The sequence below is a fragment of the Telmatherina bonti genome, assembly GCF_933228915.1.
Source record: "Telmatherina bonti genome assembly, chromosome: 13".
Taxonomy (NCBI): Eukaryota; Metazoa; Chordata; class Actinopteri; order Atheriniformes; family Telmatherinidae; genus Telmatherina; species Telmatherina bonti.
This window is the reverse complement of record NC_136611.1, coordinates 27,773,245-27,799,885: the sequence shown is the minus strand read 5'-3', so window position 1 is coordinate 27,799,885 and position 26,641 is coordinate 27,773,245. Positions and strand designations below refer to the sequence as shown.

The 26,641-nt window shown below is 40.2% G+C and overlaps 2 protein-coding genes across 2 annotated transcripts; both read left to right on the top strand.

Annotated features, from left to right (window-relative positions):
* The first annotated feature begins 8,402 nt into the window (after window positions 1-8,402).
* Window positions 8,403-20,371, top strand: susd1 (sushi domain containing 1). Its single transcript, XM_079250987.1, has 18 exons — window positions 8,403-8,480; window positions 8,621-8,761; window positions 9,218-9,373; window positions 9,649-9,801; window positions 9,982-10,161; window positions 12,018-12,197; window positions 13,904-14,083; window positions 14,181-14,360; window positions 14,558-14,737; window positions 14,919-15,098; window positions 15,497-15,661; window positions 15,808-15,902; window positions 15,986-16,172; window positions 16,313-16,406; window positions 19,402-19,657; window positions 19,741-19,780; window positions 19,920-20,013; window positions 20,250-20,371. Exons 1-18 carry the CDS (start codon window positions 8,420-8,422, stop codon window positions 20,266-20,268), a joined length of 2,541 nt encoding a protein of 846 aa, XP_079107113.1. The 5' UTR covers window positions 8,403-8,419; the 3' UTR covers window positions 20,269-20,371.
* Window positions 20,372-21,637: 1,266 nt separating this feature from the next.
* On the top strand, window positions 21,638-25,131 carry zbtb26 (zinc finger and BTB domain containing 26; the record flags this gene model as incomplete). Its single annotated transcript, XM_079251711.1, has 2 exons — window positions 21,638-21,719; window positions 23,772-25,131. Exon 2 carries the CDS (start codon window positions 23,803-23,805, stop codon window positions 25,129-25,131), a length of 1,329 nt encoding a protein of 442 aa, XP_079107837.1. The 5' UTR covers window positions 21,638-21,719; window positions 23,772-23,802.
* Between the last annotated feature and the right edge of the window lie 1,510 nt (window positions 25,132-26,641).

The window sequence follows — 26,641 nt, the reverse complement described above, 5'->3', positions numbered from 1 at the left end:
TTAAAAGCCGCTGCCCTAAAACAAGCCTGATGGTCGTGTGATTGCAGTCATTGGATCGTTCTCTGAGAGCCTCCCAGCTCACACTGTAAGCAGCTGTAGTTTGTAGGATGAGAGGAGGGTGTGTGTGAAGAATCTTTGTAGACAGTCAGCAGACTGTAGACCGTCGGTTTCTCCAGCTGCACCAGAGATCGGAGGGAAGGACGCTGCATGGGTCAGCTTTGCCATGTGATTTTCATTACAGCCATTTGGGGAAAAGTTCAACTGTCAAGGCTTCAGGTAAAGAGATGATCTAAAAAATTTTCTTTTAAAATGGAGTTTTCCCCCCAAATATTAGTTCTTGTTTCTCAACTATGTGCTCGATAGACGACCTAATAGTACAATGATTTAATGTGTGTGTAATGCAGTGAAACTGGTTGGGTGGCTGTTTTGTTTTTGTTTGGTTTTTTTTTCCAGAATAAGCATCCTAGAAATAATAGTAAAAAATACATACAGCTTTTTTTTCTTTTATTTATTATTCGTTTATTTCCCATGTCTAAGTAGAGGCTGCTGTCTGGTTGTTTACTGACAGAAGAGTCTCCAACCTTGTTGAAAGTACTATTTTACACTGCAATGTTTTAAATCAAATCTATATTTAATTTGTTGTTGCTCGGTAACCATCACAAGCAGGAGTGGAGCATGTTTACATGTACATTTATATTATTCATTTATAGAGTCCCAATTCTGTCATGCATGCAACTCAGTCAAGTGTAACAAGGTCATTGTGAAGTTTCTGTACAGAGTGCAGCACATTAAGCATGCAGAGCTGTAAACTGGAAAAGCTCCTCTACAAGAAGGCTTTTAGTCCTGCATGAGGTGTAAATATTGTTGTCCTGATGCAATTTCTCTGTCATAAATATGGAAAAATGAGTTGAATTAAATTCAAGCTTTTGAAGACATAACTTCAGACATCACATTTCTGCTGCCGTTGTTTAAACGTCGAGCACAACATACCTTTAATCCAGTTGATATTTAGGCTGTGAAGAGTGATTCTTAAGTATTTCTGAGTGGGGGGAGGGAAAGTGAGGGTGTGTTTTATGAAGCACACTCTTTCCTTGGTTAGAGCACTTTAGAGGAATTCATCCTTTTTCATCTTCAAAAAGCTCATCCTCAGGGAATGCAAGTTATTTTCTGCTTCTTTTTAAAGTAGCAGATTCATTTTTTTCCTCTTTTATTTTGAAAGACCAAGACTAAAAGAACTAAATGACAGCTTGTTGTCTGTCACTGGTCCACCACTGCTGAAAAGCAACTCCACTGCACTTACTGACCCACTTACTGCTGTAAATATTTGAATAATATTCATCTTGCATCATGATCTGCTTTGTCTGTATGTTGTTTGCAATAAAACATCAATGGGATAATCTGAATAAGATATTGCAAAACGCTTTTTTTTAAAAAGTAGAATTAAAATGAATCATCAAGAATCCATCGGCATTTTTTAGATGATCTTGAATTAGTTTTTAATTGTTTAAATTCTGAATAAGTAGGTTTCCTGAAGGTTGTCCTATGCTTTCTAATTTTTGAGGGAAAATAACTTTTAGAATATATTGATCAAGCAACCAGAAAATGTGTTTACATGCACTTTGTACATGTTCTGATGGTATCCTTTGATTTATCAACCACATATTTAAATATGTAAAAATGTTTCCAATCAGCCAGAAATGCCTCACTTGGTGTGAATCTGGTGTGCTCCTTTTATCCTTACACACTGCGTGGCAAAAAAAATGTCAATTAAACCAAGCTAATAGGTTCAAGCCTCCTATTGGATGATTGTTGCATGGGTGGTGATCTTTTAGTTGAAAAATTATTTAACTGGAATTGATGCAATGACCAGTTTCTCATTTCTTTGACAACCATGGAGGAAGACGCATCCCGTGTCTGTGGAAAAGATGTTGGTTTAAGAAAGCCGAACAACTGAGCACGGCTAAATGATTGAAAAAGTTTTGTCTTTGGAACAACCTGCAGGTGAAAGATGCCTAAATACACAATCTAATCAAGTTGTATGTTATATGGGAAAAAAAGACCGGTTTGTGTATTAAAATCATACAATTTTTTTTTTTCCAAAAGAGATATAATTTGTAACTCGATTTAGGTGGCTTTATAATCAGGTACAAGGCCTGGATTGGAAAAAGTAGCCAATGTCCAAACTGAAAACCCTTGGAGAGCTATTGCTCAAGATTTCTGTGAAATATTTCAAGCCAGTCTGCATCCTTCCAAGTAAAATGCAAAGAAATTGGGAGCTCAGGATTTTTGCTCAGTATTGTATGCTTTCATATGTGATCATGAACATTAAAATTCTAATTTTCCATTTAATTTGTCCAACCCGTATACCGCCTGTATAGAAATAAACTATGCAACATATTCTTAATATTAATGTACTAATAGGTTGTTTTGGACCTAAAAAGAAAAAGCATTTTGAAAACATTGTGCTTTTAGAAGTTTCCTTGTGTACATTTTCCAAGTTCAACAAATAATCTTCACTTTCTGTTTTATGTCAGTGTGAAAAGCAACAAGCACATGAAGAAGGAAGGAAGAAACCACGCTGCCAGCATCCCCCTTTCCTCCCCAAAAGGGAGCAGTAGTGTGCAGCTCTACCATGACTGCCAGAAGGTGGCTTTTCAGATGTATCCTGGACATGGTCACGCTTTGGAAAACAGCTCTTACACCAGTAGGGACCAGCTTGCCCAGCAAGATGGTGCAGGCAAGATGTCGTCTTCTCCATACATCATCTCCAGCAAGCAGGATCAAAAATACAGCATGAGAGACGAGACGGTTCGCAGAAACGCCTCGTGGATGATGGATTCAAGCAGCCTGGTCTACTCGGGGCCAGAGGACAACTCCACAGACCCACATGAGACCCTGACAGAGACTTCCACTCTGACCTTTGCTGACGCCCACACTGTGGAAGAGTCAGTGGAGAGCCACAGTCTCCATGGCGTGGGGATGATTTACCTGAAGGAGTTTGTGTTGATTGATGATGATGAAGATGGGGACATGTCACTAAGAGAGAAGACTGTGACGGACTTGTCAGTCATGGATGGCAAAGCTGCTGATCTGGTGTGTGGGAGGCTGTTGTCCACCTCCAGTGGATCCCTGTCGGAGTATAAGGAGGAATCCTCAGCTCGTGAAGCACCTCCCCCTGAGGCGGATGAGCCTCTTTATAGAGAGAAACGCTGCTGTTTCTGTACCCTTTTATGACCCTGCAGAAAGTCAACAGCAAGCTCACTCATAGTTAGTAAAGTAGAAGGTTTTCTGGAAAGTATTTGATAGAATAATTTAACATATTTACCTGCAAAATATGTTCCGTTATCACCCACTTGTGTTTAGGTAAAACAACCTTTTTTATTAATACAAAGTTTATAGTCATGTATGAAAGCCACCCTCCGTCAATGCGAAGGTGGTCCGGGTAGAATACATTTTTTTAAAAATCATCTGGTCAGATTAATTGCACTCAATTAACTGATCTTCAGCAAGATGGAGCACCTCCAACCTTTTACTTTGCAGGTCTGGACCATTCAGGTGTGTTTTGGTACGATGTCAAAGACAAGAGACATCAGAAATGATCTTAGAGAAGCAGCTGTGGCTCAGTCTGGAAGGAATTATAAGGTCATTTACAAAATATACAAAGTGGAAAAGTGCACTATTTACTCAGTCATTAAATAGTTAGACAAGGCAATGCTCAGAAAACCCTCAAAAACTGTATCTTAATCTTCACAGGTCTCCATTTACGTGTTAAATATCAGTACCATTAGAGACTCAATACATATGGCTCAATTGGAAAGTCTGCTGGGACAAAACATTGTCTCTTTAAAAAGAGCACGGCAGTCCGGCTTTGTAAAGTAATATATACACAGTTGCATCTGAACAAACTGTAAGATTTCTGGAACAATCTCATTTGGATAAACAATACTGCAGGAGAGACAGTGGTGTAGTGATCCATCGAGAAGTGGGTATACTCTCAATTTATTGTCTTTGTTTAAAAATTTTTAAAAAAAAGGTAGCCCAGAAAAATGCTGTTTCATAAAAGTGACATGTAAGACTCAATTTAGTCCACTTAAAAAAATCCATCAGTGTAATTGCTCATTGTCACATAATTTCTGCACTTCGGTTTCAGGGAGAAGAGTTATGGAATGACTAAACCAGTACTGGCTTACAGACAGGCTCATAGACATATATACATATAGCTTTTTTTTTTTTGTCTATGTTCAGGCTAAAGTTAATGCAGCTGATGGTTAACTGCACCTGTGTAGCAAACGTAACCTTAGCTGAGCTGCTGAACAACGTAGCTACGTGTGTGGGGACATTTGTAATTGTAAAAGCAGCATCACAGGGGATTTAGAAGTGGGTATACATCACTGAGTAGAGATGTTTGGTTATAAAGCACAGCGCATCAACAAGAACATCTTTCTGCAACAGTAAAGCACAGTGGTGGAGGGGTGATAATTTGGGTTTATGTCATAGCCACATGGTCTGTTGACTTATTTGTACTTTAAAGTCAAATGTGAGATGATCTGACCATTAAGGCTTGGCTGAAGCTGGGTCAAGCAACAGGATGAGCAGCAAAGCTACAGCAGAATGGTTGAAAAAGAAGCCATCATGGAGGCGTTGCAGTGACCCAGCCATCCAGACTCCGACCTGAGTAAAATGCTGCTGAAAACAGCTGTGCATAATGAATGTTTGCACTTCAAAAAACCAAAACAATCTTATTAGAGTGGGCCAAAATCTCTCCACAATTACATGAGAAAATTATATATTATAGAAACCAGTTCCTTCAAGTCACTGTAGATGAAGGTGATTTAAAAAGCCAGTAATACACCTATTTTTTTTTATGTGTTTTTTACTCTTCATGCATATTATTTTAGATTTTGAGAAATGGAGTAAATGATGTCAAGTCTAGTCTTAATAAGTTGTTTTATGTAACTATAAGACCAGATGATTGTTTTCATAGTTGCTATTATTTTCTGATGTGGACATCGTTGAATTGAAATAGGGCTTTCTTTTTTCTTATATGATTAATGCATTCCTTTAGTAAAAAAGAATTTGCTTTACATTGTTATAGACACTACAAGGCTTATGTCATTGTTGATTTTCCTGTTTGGGTTGATTTTCTTGTAACATTGATCAGAAAGGCTCAAACTCTTGCAAACCTTCATTTGCATGCTGTAAGGTGAGGTGTGTTTCTGATATGATTTACATTTACACAATATGATTTACATGAATAATCTCAGGTGATTATGTTTCAGAAACTGATCATATGTCCTAAAACCTGCATGTTCCAGTAGAAGTTGATCAGAATGAAAGACTCAATAGTAATTACACAGAAGGTCTTGAAAGATCAGGTGCTAAAGTGAAATAAAGTGAACTTTAATAGTGACAATTTATGTCTAACTTGGTTATTTCAGTACTCACATCATGTCAGAGGAAAATTTGAAAACATCAAAACACAATGATGAGATGTTCTTGTTAAGTTTCTGAATTCCAGTAGTACAAACAAAATTTAGTTTTCTTACAAAAGGAAGACCGAGACGAGGATTTTCAAGCATTCATGCAATACTATAAACAGTCTGGCGCTGGTTTTACGCAGTTCCACTGATTTACAGTTTTCAGTGATAAATGTTCGAGCCCAGCGATGCACATAGGGAAGCAGAGAGCAGTTCTGAAGCAGGCTCTGAAGTGTGAAGTCTTGTCCATTTGGTAAGGCTTCAGAGATGCACATTGTCTGCTTTGGTGAGAAGCAGTATTATCTTGTGACTTTAAACCCCACAGAGCTCTGCGTGTGGCGCTCGGTGACAGCAGGACAAAATCTGTCATGTGACGCCAATGGACAGCAGTGGATATCAAACATTAACTGACTGCAGACTGAGCGCTGCAGCCGCTCAACTAATGATTTAGAGAGGAATCTGTAGATGCTGCCCATCATGTTTGCAGGTTTTTACTTTTCAAGCCAAATACATTACTTGTGTCCCATCATCATAAAACTAACAGCTTATTTTTAATTAGTAAACAAAAAAAAAAGCATTTAGTCATAAAAACTTCACATTTAAATTCTTGAGTGGGTTTTATTTGATGTTTCTGTAGAAAATTAGGAAAATTTAAGTGGACAGTTTTAATCTTTGGAGAAAACCTCCAGACTTTTTTTTTTTTAATCTAAGTGTTCAGTCTGAATAATTTAAAGTCGCACCACATTTCTAATCATGGTCTTTTTACTTGCTGTATTTTCCTGTGACTGAAGAACAAAGTGATGGTCATGCAAGTTTTTATTTAAAATATACACTCACCCGTTACGTTATTACTACATCTTAGTAGAGGTGGATTTGACCTCCTTTCTTTCTTCAGCTGACTCTTTTTGCAAATATTCCTCAGTACTTTTCTTCCATATTGACACGGAGCATCACACAGTTGCTGCACATCCATGATGAGAGTCTCCTGTTCCACCACATCCCAAAGCTGCTCTGTTGGACTGAGATCTGGTGACTGTGGAGGCCGTTGGAGAACAGGGAACTCATCGTCATGTTGAAGAAAGCAGCTGGAGATGATTTGAGCTTTGTGACATGGTACGTCATCATGTACTATGTACTCAGTGGTCATAAACTTTACTCAGTCGGTGCTAAAGAGTCCAAATTGTCCAAAAAAAAATATTTCACACCTTTTTACACTGCCAGCCTGAGCGGGTGATGAAAGGATGGCTGGATCCATGTTTTCATGTTTACATTAAATTCTGCTCCTACCGTCAGAATATGGAGCTGAAACAGAGACTCATCAGAGCAGCAACGTTTTTCATCTTCTGTTGTCCAGTTTTGGTGAATCTATGTGAATTTTCGCCTCAGTTTCCTGTTGTTAGCTGACAGGAGTGCCACCCAGTGTGGTTTTCTGCTGCTGATGCTGTTGGGTGGGTTGTGCATTCAGAGATGGTTCTGCAAACCTTGACAGGAGCCACAGGTTGCTTTTCGTTACTGTTGCCTTTTTAACACTTCAAATCAGCCTGTAATTTCTCCTCTGACCTCTGATCAACAAGACATTTCCACCCAGAAATCTGCTCCTCGCTGGATATTTTCTCTTCATCAGACCATTCTCTCTAAACCCAAGAGATGGTTGTGTGTGAAAACCTCAGCAGATCAGCAGTTTCCAACTCAGACCAACCACCATGCTACGTTACAACTCACTGAAATCTCTTTTCCATTGTGCTCAGTTTTACGCCTAAATGCACTGAGTTGCAGCCTTGTGACTGCTCAATCAGCTGTTTGTGTTTGCCTGCAATTGAACGGGTGTACTTAATAACATGATGCTGTTTGTTATTAATTTGTTTCTTCCAAAATAAAAAAAAGGTCTTGTTTTTAAAGTTATTTCTCCATCAGTTTCTCTTACCGTGTGTAAAGTGGTCTGTTCCTTGACTGAGTATTTTGCCAGTAAACGCTGTGATCATTACAAAAGCTAAAGATAAGACAGACATATCTCTTTACATAGACAAGACTACTTTGTCTGAAAATCATTAATAAAACATTAAGAATAAGATCCAACTGAAGCGGATGACTTGCACTAAGACATACTGGACTTTGGACTGGGAGGTCCTCTGTGTTGATAGTGGTGATGGAAGTGGGTGGGTGAGGGGTGGTGGCAGGGGGTCGCGCTTGAGTTTGAGTGACAGCAAAACCTCACTTAGGACCGTTCTGCATTGAGAGATAGGAGCTCATAATACTTATCGCCCCCTCCCACAACCCCCCCCCCCCCCCCCACCATCCCCCCATCCCCACCACCACCACCACCACACACAAGCACACACAAGGAAGGATGTTGTGTAATTTTACACTTGTTATATATTTGTAGATTGTGATGACGGTTTAATGGAGCCAATACTGAACACATGAAAAACTGTACAGAAGAATCTTTCATTAGACTAAAAGGACTGAAACTGATGTGAAATTGTCTGCAAGTGAGAAAAATGCATGAACATGACCTGTTACACAAAGCAGGATTGTTAAAAAGTGCATTTTAAAGAGATTAAGAAACAAAAGCACCATCATCAAACACGTCATTCCAGATCCTTTTGCAGCTTTTCTCCGTTTTATTCTGAAGCAAACATCCATCAGGTTTGTTTCACTAAATATAGCTGTTATCAGCTACTACAGCATGACGGTGCAGTTTTACCAGAGAGAACACTGAAGCTATCATCCACAGTAGTCACTGCACAGTGACAGATGAAGCCACATGCTGCGTGAAGACCATTGAGAAAAGGAGTCCTTCCCAGGGTGACCTCAGCTTACCCACTCTCAGCAGCCTCTCGCTGCTGGTTATCAGGAAGTACAGACTTTATTTGAAGAAAAGAGGAAGAGGAGGAGGTGGTAGAAAGTCAGATGAAGTGAGGACAGCTTCGGGAAGACTTTCGATGAGAATGGATGAAAGAAAAGGAACAATCTTCGTGTTTTTTCTGCTCTTTGTCCTTTCAGGTGAGACTTCCTCTCCTGCACTTCATCATTCATATCTAATTATCACTAAATATAATGTGTTGTTCACACATCTACATACATCTGGCTGATGGAGACCAGTCTAAGAAGACTGATGGAAGGATATTCCTTGTAACCTCCAGATGTGCCGGCAGAATGCCAGACTCTGGATGTTTGTGCAACCTGCCACCCGAATGCCACATGCGAGGACAAGTCGGACGGCTCTGGCAAAGTTTGTAACTGCAGATATGGCTTTGTTGGAAATGGAAGAACCTTTTGTCAGGGTAGGAAGAAAAGCTTTTTTTGTGTGTATTTATTTATAAAATATAATTATAAATCTTTTATTTATTATTAACAATCTGAATCTTCTCTCTTTTTTCTACTCGGAGATGTGTTTTGCAAACGACACCTGCACTATAAGATGCAGAGTTTAAAGTGACATTTAAATAACAAATGCAAAAACGCTTTCAGCTGCACTTGCTACTGTTTAAATCTAGGATTAGGAGATTTTGTTTACCATGGAAAAGTTTTCTCACAGAGATGAAGTGATACTGAATCATTTCACAACTTTACGTTGCAAAAGCTTTTTCACAACTCTGTATTCACCACCCTGATTTCACACTCTTTCCTCACACTGGAGCTCCTTTCCACCATTAATCCTTCCATCAGACAAAAGCCTCACAGATGTGCTACTGCAGTATTAATGATCTTGCACTGTGTCTTCTTCGTGATTCTTCAAGATAAGGATGAATGCCAGATTGGAGCCAATAAGATCTGTGGGCAGCACACCACGTGCCACAACACATATGGCAGCTACTACTGTACCTGCTTGAGCGGATACAACCCTTCCAACAATATGTCTGTCTTCATCCCAAACGATGGAACTCACTGTCAGGGTGAGTTTCATGGTTACACATCTGGTATTATTATGTAAAATAAAGAGGAGGATTTACAAAATGACAAAAGCATCCAGACTGTAGAGCACAGATAATAGTAAGCCATTTTACGTGTGTGTAACGTTGTTATTATCCTGTCATACTCCTGTACAATGCTGGAATGAATATAATGCATAAAGAGCTGGATTTTATAAAGAAGAGCAGATTTAGTTAATCACTTTTGTTACTATCCAAACAAAGCTGATGAAAATCTTGTGTTTATGTTGCATTTGCAGATATTGATGAGTGCAGGGTCACTGGATTATGTGGGGAGGGGGGTCAGTGCAGGAATCTTGACGGCAGCTTTGACTGCAGCTGCCGGGTGGGATACCGAGTCCACAACGGATACGAGCCGTTTCATCCACAGAGAGATGGTGCGTTCTGCAAAGGTGAATGGAAAATTATGTGATGTAGATTATGATTCCACCAAGACAGATAGGAAATACTCAAATTTGGACATTTTCACAGTGAAAACATTCTTGTAGTTCATGTTGTATCTTTTCCAAAGTCTGTGTGAAAACAGGGAAAATATGGATCTAAAATTCGCTCCCCATTTTTGTCCCACCCAGTGGTTGAATGTGGCCATCCTCCCTCAGCGGAGGACACAGTGCTGATGTCAGTCACAGGAACCACATATGGTGGTGAGGCCACGTTTGTCTGTGATGAAGGCTTTGTGTGGAGGAGGGGAGAAAACAGCTCAGAGTGTGGAGCTGATGGACTGTGGAGAGGACCCAGCCTGGTTTGTGAAGGTAAAAGTTTCAGCTGATGTAGTATTTGTGATGTTTAACCCTTTCATGCATAGTGGCCATGTAGTGGACGCCTATTTACAAGGTTTTTCTCATGCATATTCATAAAGGAGGATGGTATTTATGTAAATATACCCCTTCAGTGGATGTTAATGAGTCATCCAGTACATTTCCACTCACTGGAGAATAAATAAATATATGATATATTTGAACATAATATAATTATGCAAGTTTGCCTTTGCAATAAATAGGAAAAGAAAATGATACAGCAATATCTTATAGAAGATTTACATAATATAATTATGATTATATATTATTTGATAAATATTTTACAGAATACATTAAAATAAATCATAATAAATTTTAAGTATCACTAATAAACAAAAAAGTATCATTGCATGTCTGTAGAAGTAAAATACTGTATTTAAAAAAATGTTCTTTTGTTTTTTTTTTATTATTTCATGCATGAAAGGGTTAAATGTTCTTTGATTAAAGCTGAACTAATTCATGGTTTTACACTAACAAGCTCATGTTTGTCTCAAATGTTTATTTTCCACTTTAACAAGTATTTTCTCCTAAAGCACCTTAAAAAACAGCTGTTTTTAGCAAAGTGGAAATGATTCTAAATAAATCCATTTTATGCAACCTAGCATGGTCTAAGCATAAATTTAGCCATTATGTGACCATTATGGAAGCATTTAGTGGATAAAGTACCAACCTAATTTCCAGGAAAATAAAAGAAATTGATTAACTTTTTGAACTTTATTTTCAGTCATTATGTGATTATGCTGATTGTTTTAGCTGAGCTATTTTACTTTACTTTACTTTACTTTACTTTACTTTACTTTACTTTACTTTGTTTTCAGTCTTTAGTATTTTCCAGACCAATGTTTTTAAAATATTGATACCTGAACACATCTACAGTTGCGATAAGGCACGTTAGCAACTGAGTTACATCATTATTTCCTTCAAATACACATTAATTGTTTGGACATGATGGTGCTGATTGCTTCGCTTTGGCTTTGCAGAGAAATAGGAATTACACTCTTGTTGTAAACTAAATCTCTACTCCTCAGCTGTGTGATTTTCCTCTTCATGATGATCCAGATATATAAGAAAAATAATTTAACCCCTTTATAAATATGCTTCTGTCTCAATGTTTTCTGAAGGTGTTGCTGGCACTTACTTAATTTATTCATTATTTTTAATTACAATAAAGTTGGTCATCTTGCAAAAGTGGTTTAAGATTAGAACATAATGTACATAATGACTGTAAACCACAACATAAATTATGTTCAGTCTGGCAGTATTATTAAATAATCAGCTGAGGCTCCATCAGGAACTCACACACAACATGTTTTATCGCTTCATCATCAATGCTCTTTAATTAATTAAACATGTATAAATATTATTTGTGTGTATAAAAATACTGCCTTTGATTTAATAGTTTCTTTATGATAAACTCCAGACACCAGATTATCCTTACATGACCAAAAGCTCATCATAGACCTCAGACTTCCAGCGACGCCACATACTCTGGAAATAAGGTCAAGAAATGATAATGTGAAGTTAATCTGTACTAATCTATATTGCATGGTTTTTTTTTTAGCACATTATTAATAAATGGATCAATTAGATCTTCACTGTAATACTGTTAAGCAGGAATGTTGGACTCTTATCTGTTTAATTCTGGATATTCTAATATTTCTGTATTGCAGCTGTACTGTGAAAAAGACGTTCAATGCTTGTTCTTATCAGTCATTATCCTTCTGTCATAATGTTTTTGCACACATGAATGTTTTGTGCTGAGCACAATGGTCCTTCACATCACATGTTCGTGTTGCATGTTTTTGTTGTAGAGATCATGTGTGGGAATCCTCCTTTAATTGAATTAACTGAGCAGGTGTGGAACAATAAGTCAACTCCTGGCAGCTCGGTGCTCTATATCTGTTTGGAGGGCTTTTATAACAAAGGAGGACATAATGTGTCCGTCTGTAATGAAAACGGTCAATGGACATCTCCAACTCTGTCGTGCCAAGGTAATTCACACAGCAAGTAATCTTTAAAAATCCAGTCATTCTATTCATAAACACTCGTTAAAGCTGCACAAAGTGCTGTACAAAACGTCAAATAACAACATAAAACACATAAAATCAGGAAAACAAAATAATAAAATAAGACAAGAGTAAATGAGATGATTTCTCAGGTTTAGTTGAAGGCCAATTAGAATTAGTTTTAAGAAAAAAACAGACAGTAAGACTGACAAACAGCAAGCTATTCCACAGTTGCACTTACAGACAATCTTATTTCACATGAAAGATACAAAAGTTTTCACTTATTCCGACTTATTAGTTGTTACATGAATAAGCCTGAGGTCCTGTGAAAAGTCAGTGAATCTTTACCAAAATCATGCGTATGGTGGAAAATCCAGCTGACTTTTTATACAGCGGACACACAGAACTGCTGTTGCAGTTTTTCATATTTTCCAAGATATGTACAAATTAACTCATTTTATGTGGTCAAAACATTTTCAATTAAAATTAAAAATCACTTAAAATGAAATGCAAATATATTTTACAACTAATTTTTACGAGATTTAAATGTGTTTTTACATGCCAACAGTATTTGCCTGAGCGAAATCCTGAATTTAACTGCTCACTGATGTCAGTGTAAAAGAAAAGAAAGCTGTTTTGTGGGTAATGGACAGAGATGATACCAGGATCTCAATTAAACATCAAGACAAAATAAAATAAAGCTGGCCAGTATCTACAATTTGCTTTTCTTCTGTGACGATGCTGGATGACAGTAATACAGAATTCAGACAGATGAAGCAATCTGTAGCACCAAATCATGTCATGTGCAAGTTGTCAGTGCATCTATGTTTCCATCAGAAATCTTCAAAAGGGATAAAAAAAAATAAAAAAAACCCACTTTTCTGCAGAACATCATCTATATGCAAAGATAAACGTGTATCTAAGAAACGTTTTAATCCCACATTTCTGAAGCCTGTTTGAGAAACTATTACCTATTGTGTGTGTGGCCAAATAAACTATGGTTTACAATTTGTGATGAAACTGAACGGTTACAAAAACAAGGTAACTGTTCCATGTTGTTGGAGTCCTGCTGTGTTTTCTCCGCAGTGAAGATATTAGTGCAACAAAAGAAAGAATATTTTTTAAAAATCAGATGATTATCAAAGAGATAATATCACCTGGTGTCAGAAAACTACATTCCAGCAGTGAAACATTCAGCACACGGCTGTATAAGGAAGTGACTGAAAATGAAAACATTTCTCTTGTTTGCAATACTTTTAGTATTTTACATTTGGCATTTTCTTTTTTTGCTAATAGATAACAGTTGACATTTTCACCGCTGTAGTTTGGTTTTGCTAAATGCATTTATTATTGTGTATTTTATTAAATACAAGAGTGTAAATAATGCCACCCAGGACAGTATTTATGTAAATGTGACAAATAATATAATCAGCGGTCAGTTTGCACTGAAGGCCTCCAGAACAGCTTCCTGGGTGGTGTCATCTTGGTTGGTGTGTGAGGCAGGGCGGAGGACAGAGGTGACAGTTGAAACCTGATGACAGCTCATAGATAAGATGTGAAGAGTGATTACATGACCAAATGGACAAAACATTTAAAACTCCAAAGTGTTTGCTTAAAAAAACTCTAAGAGAACAAGTATCTATTAATCATGTAATGTACATCTGTTCCTTGCTAATTATTTCCTATATTAGAGATATTATGTGGAGATCCTCCTGCTATGCTCCACACTGGACAGGTGTGGAATGGCAGCTCCACCCCTGGAAGCACAGTGACCTACTTTTGTACAACAGGATTTTATCAGAGTGATGGAAACAATGTGTCAATGTGCACAAGTAATGGCTACTGGACCAAACCTGACATTTTATGCAAAGGTAACCGTAACGATTAAGTGCCTCTTTTTTCTGAAACTCTTCACATATATGTAACTTTGTCCCCATTTGCTTTGTCAAATCATCTCCATCTGTGTAGAAGTTGACTGTGGTGAACCTTTACCAATCCCCCACACAGTCATGCTGTGGGATAAAACCTCCACTGTGGGATCTCATGTTGCTTATAAGTGTGACCGTGGATATGTCAATGTTGGAAAAGGGAATGAATCAGTTTGTACATCCAGTGGAAAATGGGATGGAACCTCTCTGTCCTGTCAAGGTGATAATCATATTCATCTCTATGTAAGTGTGATGAGTTACTTTATTGAGTTACCTTCCAACTCAAAGTGCTTTTACACCCCATAAACCTTTTAAAATCATGTTACAAGAGCTGTGAATGAATGGTGCCAGTGTCTTGTTTGCAACATGCGTGCAGCTGCCAGTGTTCTGCAGTGACCTCCTGTCTTCTTGTTGTAGAAATCAGTTGTGGAGAGCCGCTGTTTAAACCACATGCTAAAATGTTGTGGGATGGCACATCACACATTGGTAGTGTGGTGTATTACCAGTGTGAGGAAGGATATTACACAAGAGGTCTAAGAAACTCCTCAGAGTGTGGAGAAAACGGACAGTGGGAGGAAATTGATCGGTGGTGTGAAGGTGTAAAGTTAAATAATCATTAAATTTTAGTTTTAATTGCAGAATTTTGATACCAAGTTATATCAGTACTGAATGACTGTTGCATGTTTAGTTAAGACTGTAAGTGCTGACTGAAAAATGTGTTGTAACTCTTACATGTAACATGATGCAGCTGTCTATACTAATCAATGTTTGTATGCAGAAATAAGCTGCGGCCCTCCACTAACTCTCCCCAACACTAAACTCCTGTGGGACGGTAACAGCACACAGGGCAGTGCTGCGCTGTATGAGTGTATGGACGGATTTTACCAGGAAGGTGGAAATCATATTTCAACATGTTCACTATCAGGAGAGTGGGGGGAGGTATCTTTAAAGTGCAGAGGTAGAGTAAAAGTCTCTATGTGTGCACATGAATCTGTTCGGCTGTGGAAGTGTCCCTGTTTGCAACTGTAAGCATGTTACTGAATTCTCCAGTCATGCATGCTCTGACGTTACTTTGCATGTTTGTTTGTTCAAACTTAAAAAGCTGCATGTTATTTCACTTTTCTCCACAGCAAAATGCAATGGCCACTGAGAATCATCACGAACTTGGAGACGGGTGTTAGATGTGTGTTGCTTGTGCATAAAAGAAAGTCTTTTCCTTCATTTTCTAATAATGTTTTGCTTGCTAGTTTTTCTGTCTTTCTTGGTTGTGTGCTGACAACAAACGATGGCTTTTGCATGAAAGCAGAGTGGTGGTATTTCAAGTCGAAGAGTCACTCACAACTGCTACTTTTCCAGCTAAATGCGGCCCCGTTCCCTTCCTTGCCAACTCGGAGGTGGTGTGGCACAACAGAAGTGTTGTGATCCACCGCTGTGCAGCAGGGTTTCACAGCTGGAGGGGTAGCAACGTGTCTGTGTGTGACAGCTCTGGGGTGTGGCAGAGAGCTTCTCTCACATGTATTGGTGAGTATGAACAGAGAAGGTAAAAGTGAAAGAAACACATAAAAGAGTTAAATGTGTCCTACAGGAGCTGAGTGGCTGGCTTGTGATCGGCAACCTTCTTGAACATGTTTTTTTTTTGTGACATATTTAATTAAAATCTCATTCAGAAATCAAGCCACCTATAAATCACCTGTCAGTCTATAATGTGAAGTGTCTGCGATGGAAAGCAGAAAAGTACGAGGAAGATACAGAAGTATATAGGGTAAGACAGAACGTCCTCTGCCGTCTCTCATTGCTGGACAAACTCTGCATCTCATACCGGTATATTTAATTCAATCCTTCCAGGTGACTTACACGGGATTCAGAGACTACCAGAGAGACTTTCATGACAAAGGGAGACGCTTTCTAAGCTCCAAGGCCGATCAGCTTGAACTCTGCCTCAACCTGCTTCCTTTCACAAACTACAGCATCTCTATCACTGCAGTGTCGACCAAATTCACAGCTACCATCATCACCAACACCAGTTTACCAGGTATCATCGTAGCTTTAACTACTGTGCTTTAACTACTGTAACTACATCAACGGATGTAAGATGTCTGGAAGCCTTTTGTACTCATATGACTACATTTTATATGTTGTTTATACTGAGCATTGTGTGAATACATTTAATAGTGCCTCCAGCACCAGTTGTCTACTACAAAGAATTTGAGACTTCAAAACCAACTTTGAGGCTACGCAGATCACCCAACACGCTGGACCCAATAAGGTAACAACAATGGAAGAGGCAAGATATACTGTAGTTGTATGAGAAAGAGCCTCACTTCCATCTCCATGCTGTTATTTATCAGGGCGCTGTAGCGCAAGGATGGATGTTGGACTCGAATAAGGGCCAGTGACAAACAGATTGAAGGAATATGTTTTAATAATAGTGGAAACAGGGCAGGTGCTGTGAAAGGGATAACGCCAGGAACGCCACCAAACAGGGGAGGGTGGATGCCTATATGGTTGCTGTGCATTAAGGAGAAGGGCCAGGAATAAATGTGTCCAGTTCCACTTGTCAATCTAAAATCTAAAAAAAAGAAGTCAAAATACGAAGACAAAAGAAGTCATGGGCTGGGCTGGGCTGGGCTGGGCTGGGCTGGGCTGGGCTGGGCTGGGCTGGGCTGGACTGGACTGGACTGGGCTGGACTGGGCTGGACTGGACTGGACTGGACTGGGCTGGGCTGGGCTGGGCTGGGCTGGGCTGGGCTGGGCTGGGCTGGGCTGGACTGGACTGGACTGGACTGGGCTGGACTGGGCTGGCTGGGCTGGGCTGGGCTGGGCTGGACTGGACTGGACTGGGCTGGACTGGGCTGGCTGGGCTGGGCTGGGCTGGGCTGGGCTGGGCTGGGCTGGACTGGACTGGACTGGACTGGACTGGGCTGGCTGGGCTGGGCTGGACTGGACTGGGCTGGACTGGGCTGGCTGGGATGGGCTGGGCTGGCTGGGCTGGCTGGGCTGGGCTGGCTGGGCTGGGCTGGGCTGGGCTGGGCTGGGCTGGCTGGGCTGGGCTGGCTGGGCTGGCTGGGCTGGGCTGGGCTGGGCTGGCTGGGCTGGGCTGGGCTGGGCTGGGCTGGCTGGGCTGGCTGGGCTGGGCTGGGCTGGGCTGGGCTGGGCTGGGCTGGCTGGGCTGGCTGGGCTGGCTGGGCTGGGCTGGGCTGGCTGGGCTGGGCTGGGCTGGGCTGGGCTGGGCTGGCTGGGCTGGGCTGGCTGGGCTGGGCTGGGCTGGCTGGGCTGGGCTGGCTGGGCTGGGCTGGGCTGGGCTGGCTGGGCTGGCTGGGCTGGCTGGGCTGGGCTGGGCTGGCTGGGCTGGCTGGGCTGGCTGGGCTGGGCTGGCTGGGCTGGGCTGGGCTGGGCTGGGCTGGGCTGGGCTGGGCTGGGCTGGGCTGGGCTGGGCTGGCTGGGCTGGGCTGGCTGGGCTGGGCTGGGCTGGCTGGGCTGGGCTGGCTGGGCTGGCTGGGCTGGGCTGGGCTGGGCTAGGCCAGACCCAGATAATCTGGCAGAGAACTGAGGGTTGCATAGTGCTTAAAAGAGGAGTGGAACATTAAACCCGAGCACAGCATTTCAGCACAAACACCTCTTATAAACCATCCCTGCTGTGACAGATTGAGAACATCATACAGAAGAAAGAACAGTTTCTGTTACTGCTGATAATAGTGGATCTAGTTCCAGTCCTCGTCCGCCATAATCCTGCAGGTTTTTCATGTATCCCTACTCCAACACACCTGACTCATATTAGTCATTGTGCAGAACTTCATTGGCTCCATGATACATTTAATGGTCAACCAGGTGTGTTGGAGCAGGGATGCATTGAAAACCTGCAGGACAAGAACCCTGCAGGAATGACTTTGGACAGCACTGTTCTCTGAGCTCCTAAATCATGAGGTTTACGTAGCGTTTTCACTCTTTGCTTCTGCATTTTTACTTTAGTTTTTGATCGGTGAAAAAAAGGACCAAGTGAATATTTCAAACGCTTTTAAGGTTTTTATTTACTTCATATTTAAACTTACAAGAACCAGATGATCACTGTGTCGTGATACATAAAGCCTTTGAACTGAAAGAAAGACTACTCTTCCATAGCTGTGTCTTACATTGGATGTTGACCGAAAAGGTTAATGATCAGTTGTGAATTTTTTCCAAGAACTTGTATTGATGATAGAAGAGTCCGACCACTGGTCACAACCTTCTCTGTCCCATTCCAAAGCTACTCAGTAGGTTCAGGTCTGGACTCTGTGGTGGCCAAACCATATGTGAAAATGAGGTCTCGTGTTCATTGAGCCACACTTTCACAACATGAGCCTGATGCATCCCGGCATTGTTGTCTTGGAATATGTCCCTGCTATCAGGGAAGAAAATATTCATTGATGCAATAACTTACTCTTTTAGTATATTGAGGTAGTCAGTCAACCTCAGTCTTTACATAACATTGCTGAACCTAGACCTGACCAACTGCAGACACCCCAGGTCATAGACTGCACCAACATTCTTGTACAAGTAGGAACTAGGCATGATAGCTGCATCTCTTCATCTGCCTCTCTTCTCATCCTGATGCTCCCATTACTCTGGAACAAAGTTAATCAGACTCATCACATGACTTTCTTCAAGTCCAATCTTTACGCTCCTTCAGAAACTGAAGCGTCTTTCACCAGTAGACTTCACTGATTAGAAGTTTAGTTATGGCGACACAGCTTCAGTCCAAATCCCAATAGAAATGTATATGAATAAAAATATATGTACAGTTCTATGAATTTGTAAAACACATTTTTAAGGCTGAAGTATTTAGTAAAACTTCCAAATTTATACCAGAATAGTGACATTACTATTACTTCTTAACATGAAAGCCTGTTAATATCTATCTAGTCGTAATTAATAGAATAATTGGCAGGTGGGGGGTCCATCCATCCATCTTCTTAACTGCTTAGTCCAGTTAAGGTGTTGCGTGGAGGTGGAGCTTATCGCAGGAACCATTGGGCAAAGGCAGGTATGGGGCGTGTTGAGTGACACTGTAGGTCCAGAAGTCCAGAGTTGGTGTTCCCTGGTCCAATCAATGACAATACCACGCTTGACTTCTGTAGAAGAGATCAGGTTGTTTCTGAAAAAGCACAAATTTTACCATGAATCCTGCTCTTGCAGCAGATCTTACTAGTGATTTCAAGCTGATAGGATAATGATACGGTGAAAGTAATTTAAAATGCGTTTTTTCTGTGTTCTTCATTTTGCAGCGTTTACCAAGTCTTTGTACTTCCAGTCGAGGGAGTTATGCTGTTCGACTGTTCCTTTCCTTCAAGCTTAGACTCATCAAGCAAAACAACATCAGCAGGAGAGTACATAACAGCCCAGCTTCATGTCCTAACCCTCGGGACAGAAACAAATTTCACTGTCGGAGATGGTTTCTTTTACGACGGCTTCTATAATGCACCACTGGAGAGTGGGAAAAACTATTACATTGTCTTACGAGCTGTCACTCAGTGGAAAATGGTGAGTTGTGATGCAATATTTTTTTAAAAAAAGCAATACCACAGAACCTACAACAGACTTTATCTGAATGTTTTTTCTCCAAGGCCTCAAAAAGTTGCTGTGTCCTATGGGCAAAAGTAACAGGTAACTACCCTCCTGTGTACTCCAAAGGGTTACATTATACACAGTTACAACATTGTGATGTTTTACTAAAGAGCAACAGAAAAAGATGAGGTAAATATTTACTGTGCAAGTTTTGGCTTACAAATTTTCCTCTTTGCAGGTGCATCGTATGTTTTGCGAGTTTCATCGCTGACTGCTACTGCCGTAGTAGGAGTGGCTGCTTTGGTTGTGTTGGTGGGGTACAGTTTTTCCTGGTATGAACCACTTCATTTCATCGCCTACATTTTATCACCCAACATATTTATGTACTGTGTTTGTGTGTGTGTGTGTGTGTGTGTGTAAATCTAGCTACAATAAGTAATGGTTAAAGATTGGCTTAGCCTTAGTAGTTGGGGATACAACATGACAATGTTTAATTTTATTCTATTTCTTCATTGCCTGGCTGTAATCCACAAGGTAATGACTAATTTTCTTCTGTCTTCTTTTCCAGGTGTGTCAAGAAAACATAACTGTCTTTCTTTCAATGATTCAAGGAACTTTCATTGTCATACCAGCTCATGTTACCATGTTACTAGCCACTGGAGTCAGGAGTCAAGTCATGCCTTAGGAGGCTCACACAGTTTCATTTGGAACTGTACATTTTGTAAATACTTATTCAATTATTTTTAGATGCAAAATACAAATTTTAATAAACTTTTACATTTTTTACTAAATATGGGATAAGAACTCACTGATCGTTGTCTGTATCATTCTTTTACATTTTCCAGGCACCCTGGTAGCATGATTAGCTCCCAGACTTAATTAGCTTTATTTAGATCATAATGCAAAAATAGTGATTTTAAAAAACACTTTTTTTTAAATCAACAAGAATGAATCACAGGAGGTCCATTTTCCAATTCAGTGTCTATCTCACAGTCATTTCTAGGTTCTGTCTTGCTCTGAATAGAAGCTCTTCTAATACACAACCAAACATCACTATGATAAAGAATTTAAACTTTATTTGTTTTGCTTTGTATGTCTAAGACAAGACAAGTTTATTTGTATAGCACATTTCATTAAGAAGACAATTCAAAGTGCCTTACATTACACAAAACATTGCAGCAGGTTGCAGAGAGAATAAAATGAAACAAAGGAAAAAATGTTTAAAAGAAAAGGAAAAGGGTTCAATTAAAAGAGAAAAAAAAAAGCTTTGAATAAAAATTAGTGTTAGCAAATTAACAGTTACATTGTTAAAAGGCAGCAAATAAAAAGGTTTTTAACCTTGATTTAAAGAGTTTTCTGGGAGTTTGTCCTGCATGTGAAGAGCATAAAAACTGAATGCTGCCTCCATTTTTGGTTCTGACTGGGGACAGAAAGTAGACCTATTCCTGATGACCTGAGTGATCTGATTGCTTCATAACAAACCAGAAGATCCTGAACATCTATGGGGAAGATGCTTATACCTTTTTTTGACTTAACACACTTTCAGCAAAAAAAAAAAAAGTCACTTTAGTTTGATGTAAATTATAAGGAAAGAACAAGTTCACCATCTTATTTTTTTATTTTTTTTTCGGGGGGAGGGAGGGGGGGGTGTTAAAAAAAATTGGATTAATAAACCGGATTGATAAAGTCAGTAATTATAAGAGTGGGTAATCAAAGGTTAATCAGCATTTTAGACCAGAAGAAAGCATTGTCAAAATTTTTATAATTTATTTTATTTTATTTTATTTTATTTTATTTTATTTTATTTTGTTTAACTTTTCATTCCTTTACGTTTTTATAGTTCACTAAACGTTACATGCCTCTGTTTATTTATTTCTGTATTTATATTTTAATGAATGAACCGACGGCATGCGAGCGCGTACTGGGCCTTTAATTAGGCATCCGGATCAACTCGTCTTGTCCCGGGAGACAAGCAGGCCAGTCTTCCAGCGATACAAGCCCATCATCGTTCACGGGATTGTTATCAAGCAGAAAACAGGTATGTAAGGCGTTAATAAACACTTTGTTAGTGCGGTGATTTAGCTGTAAAACAGGATATAAAAACGTGATTATGAAGCGCAGCTGTAGAGCCAGGGAAGCAGAGGTGTTAGCCTGAGACTGAAGCTGTAGGCCGAGGCGACACACGGAGGCGATGTGTGGCTGATGCTATGTTGCTACGCCCAACGCTGGCATGCATGGTGACTGTAAACAGGGATAGTTTTTGTTATAAGTTAAGTAAAAACGCTGGGTTTACCAGTTTAGCTTATCAGAAAGCTAGTTAGACTGCATTAGCTGAGGTGCTAAGCTAACTTAGACATGTCGGGGACAGCGAAAAACATTCACAAACACTTGTACATTTATTTAGCGTTTATCTCCACATCCATGCATGGTTGGCAGCATTATGAAAGCATCTTTTAATGCATTTTACAGTTTGATATCATGCACATTTGGGTCGTTAGTTTTCTTACACACTAAAATGTATTTTGGGTGATTTACTGATCGATAACGTCATTATTAGGAAAACTAGTTACTGAACAGGAACTGATTGGTTAAAATAATAGTAATAATAACCTTTAGTTGAAGTAAATTAGTGCCGAATTGAAGACTGAACAGTATTTTCCCGTTATGTATTGTCATATAATAGACTGCAATTTGCAAAGTATCTCATGAAAGAAATTTACTTAAAATATCCAGATTATCTGATCTAGTCTGGCTCTTTTCATAACAGCATGCGCCAGGTTTCATTGAAAGTTTAAAACTGTGATGACTGAGTCAAATGATGTTAAATATTTATTATCAAATGGTCTTTTTATCAAAATTCTGCATGCATGTTAGTTTATAATATGAGATCTGGAAAAACTCAAAGCTAAATTTTCCAGTTTTGTAATGAACCTGGATGGCTTTACTTTAGCTTCCAGTGCTACAGTGAGAAAACTTTGAGTTATATTTGACTCTGACCTGTCCTTTGGCCCACATATTAAGCAGGTTACTAAAACAGCCTTCTTTCATTTACGTAATATAGCCAAAATTAGAGACATTCTGTCTCAGAGTGATGCAGAAAAACTGGTTCATGCTTTTGTTACTTCAAGACTAGATTACTCTCTATTACTGGGCTGTCCTAAATATGCCCTGAAAAGCCTTCAGCTGATCCAGAATTCTGCAGCCAGAGTCCTGACCAGAACCAGCAGGAGAGATCATATTTCTCCAGTTTTAGCCTCTCTTCATTGGCTGCCTGTTGAATCTAGAATAGAAAAATCCTTCTTCTTACATATAAAGCGCTCCACAACCAAGCACCACTATATATCAAAGACCTCATTGTTCCTTATATACCAAGCAGAGTACTTCGTTCACAGACTGCAGGCTTACTTGTGGTTCCTAGAGTCTCAAAGTGCGGAGCGGGAGGCAAAGCCTTTGGCTATCAGGCCCCTCTCTTATGGAATAAGCTCCCAAATAGTGTTAGGGAAGCAGACACCCTCCCCACCTTTAAGACTAGGCTAAAGACTTATCTTTTTGATATGTCCTATAGTTAGGGATGGTTAGCATCCCTTAGTTATGCTGCTATAGGTTTAGGCTGCTGAGGGACATTTCCCGATACACTGAGCTTCTCGCTCTCTCTCTTTATCTCTCTCTCATTTACTTTTATCCTTCCTGTTAAAAGGGAGTTTTTCCCTTCCCACTGTCACCAGTGTGCTTGCTCAGGATGGGAGATTGAGTTGGAGCCTCCAACTCAATCTGTTGGTTTCCTGATATTGGCTATTATGAATTGGCTTTCCTTATGGTTTTTTTTTCTTGTCTGTAAAGCATCTTGAGATGGCATTGCCGTGATTTGACACTATATAAATAAAGTTGAATTAAATTGAAGAGTTTAGTTTAAGGGAAAACTTTTTTTTATTTCTTTGACAGCTGATTTTTGTAGTGGTTATTACTCATTGATTACATGTGTGTTTTGGATGCTTATCTACCAATATCCCAGTAAAGAAAAAAACATTACACATCTGGGCAGGTTTTTGCTCAGAAGAATTGATTCAGTGTCTGAACTTGTCCAAACCAGGTGCAGTGGCGCTGCTGTCCTGTGGTTTACGATGGCACAGAACCAAGTGATTTTGCAGTTCCGCTTCGCCACGTTCGGAGACTCCATGCTGCAGAAGATGAACCTCCTTCGACATCAGAGACGCTTCTGTGATGTCACTGTGCGCATCAACCAGCTGGAGGTTCCTGGTCACAAGGTGGTGTTAGCTGCTGGCTCGTCTTTCTTGAGAGATCAGTTCATCCTTCAGCAGGACTCTAAAGAGGTCCAGATCTCCATGATCCAGGAGGCAGAAGTGGGCCGACAGCTGTTGCTGTCCTGCTACACAGGCCAGCTGGAATTCCCAGAGCTAGAGCTGGTCCATTACCTTACGGTGGCCAGCTTCCTCCAAATGGGCCACATTGTGGAGCAGTGCACTCAGGCCCTCAGCAAGTTCATCAAACCCTCAGGTTCACGCCGACTGGAGGTGGATTTGGACATTAGGAGAGAGAAGAGGGACAGTGGGTTGTCTTCCCAGGTACTGAGAGAGAACGAGTTCTCTCAGGGGCACACTGACCCCCAGGAAGTGGAAGAGGAAGACGAGGAGGAAGAGGAGATGGTTGTGGGTCAGTTCGAAGGACACCATAGTGATGACAGTGATGACGATGACGTGATTATACAGCCCATTAGCCCTACCCAAATTTTGAACAGACATCCAAGACAGGGGATGGTGGAAAGTGACATCACCATAGTAAAGGTGGAGTCTGTGTCTGATGTAGCAGAAAATTCTGTCACTGGTCACTTTTCTGCCAGCCCTCCTGCTGCACTCCACTCCCCCGAGCCCCAACACTCACTCATCAATTCCACTGTGGACAGTCGGGGCAATGAGATGGCAGCTCCACCTGGTTTGGCCGGATACCCACTCAGCCCTCCTTCCCAGTCCTCACCGGTAGAGAAGCACATCGGACACCAGAGGAACTATGACAAACCGCTGCAGTGGTACCATCAGTGCCCCAAATGTGCCCGGGTCTTCCGCCAGCTGGAGAACTACGCCAACCACCTTAAGATGCACAAACTCTTTATGTGCCTGCTCTGTGGCAAGACTTTCACGCAGAAAGGCAACCTGCACCGGCACATGCGCGTGCATGCCGGCATCAAGCCCTTTCAGTGTAAAATCTGCGGAAAGACCTTTACCCAAAAATGCTCATTGTTGGATCATCTAAATCTGCACAGTGGGGATAAGCCGCACCGTTGTAACTACTGTGAAATGGTGTTTGCTCACAAGCCGGTGCTGCGCAAACACCTCAAACAGATCCACGGCAAGAACAGCTTTGACAACGCGAACGAAGGCAACCTGCATGAAGGGGGGCTCGAGTTTGAGTTTGGACGAATATGTAATCCCTGAACTGTTTTTTTTTTAATGTTATTATTCTTTGTGTGAAAGGACAACAGTTCTGAGAGCTTGCCAGATGAGTCAGGTGAGATGACATAGGAGACATTGGCTCTTTAACTTGAAGAATATGAATACAAAGCAAAGTTTTCCAGGTGTGCACTTCACTGTAGCTTCATTACTGTGGACTGTTTTCTTACTTTGTACAATACAGTGTAGATGCCTTCTCATCATACTTGAAAATTCAACACTGAAACACAAAATATGATGATTAAAGGTGCAGTCTGTAACAAAATGGAAGATCAAGAGAGATAAAATTATATAGCATTAAAAACTGTTTCTGTTCATATCTATTCACTTTACTGAAAAAACAAATATTTTTATTCTCGTAGAAAGAGACACTTATATATCTGCTTGCCATGTGTCTGCATACATAGAGCCCTATTTGTGCCGCTGTTCTTACTACGGTGTCTCTGAATGGACAAACTACTGTGTGTTAAGCAAGAGCCCTTTGAGCTTTGTTTGATGGGTGCTAGAGCGCCGTTTGGGATAAGTAACACTTTAAAAAGAACTATAGAAGAAGTTACTACACAGTTGCTACGTTTACATGGGAGTTTTAATTCTGAGTAAAAGTTAATTCTGCTTTAAACTGATCAAAAATGACCACATAAACACTTAATTCCTAATGCTAGTCTATTTAGAATTAAACTTAATTCCAAAGTAAGTGGCTGGTTTATTAGTATTTTAATTCTGAAATGTTTAATTCGTCTGTCGTGTAAAGCTTAATTCCGCTCTAAATTAATTCTGGTCGTTCTGCACATGCTCATTACCTTGTCCTGTCCCGATGACGCGCGTTGTTTTGTCTCCCGTGTTCGGTAGTTTATTTTCCTTCTCAGTTGCTGAAAAAAGTGAAGTGGTCATGTCGAACCGGTACTTCAATATTCTCATCAAACTAGCGGCGAAGCTGGTACTTATTATGTAGTTTTTACAGGTTAAGTTATATACAGTCTATGGTTACGACTAAAAAGATGAGAAACACGACGCTATCTTTATTTCCAGATGAAGTCAATACGTCACGTATGCCCTCTGTCCAATCACAACCCCTTTCCATCCCGCCGCTCTAAAGCGGAATTACGTAAGGACGTGTTTCATGTAAACCTCCATTCTGAATTATTATTTCCATGTAAACTTGTAGGAGAAATTGTTAGAAATATTTAATTCTGAATTAAAAAACATCATGTAACCGTACCCATTCATAATGTTGACATAGTTACCTACCTGTGGTGCAGTCGTTGCTGCACCTGAAGCCTTTGGATCCAGATGAAAAGATGTTTAAGTCTGGAAGAAGTTTGGCCACTGACAGCCACCATCCACTCATAATTTTGCTAATTTCTATGCCCCTCAACACTACGTCTCAGTTATTCTTACACACTGCACCTTTAGATATCATTAGTTTTATTTTTTTAACTATCTTGTTTTTGTGTACCATCCTATGAAAAAAATAAACATTGCTTCATGAAAAATT

Coding starts and splice junctions, on each gene's coding strand:
- susd1 (XM_079250987.1), top strand. CDS start 8,420: ATGAGAATGGATGAAAGAAAAGGAACAATCTTCGTGTTTTTTCTGCTC. Junction 12,198..13,903: donor TCCAACTCTGTCGTGCCAAG/GTAATTCACACA, acceptor TTCCTATATTAG/AGATATTATGTGGAGATCCT. Junction 19,658..19,740: donor CTGTCACTCAGTGGAAAATG/GTGAGTTGTGAT, acceptor TTTTTCTCCAAG/GCCTCAAAAAGTTGCTGTGT.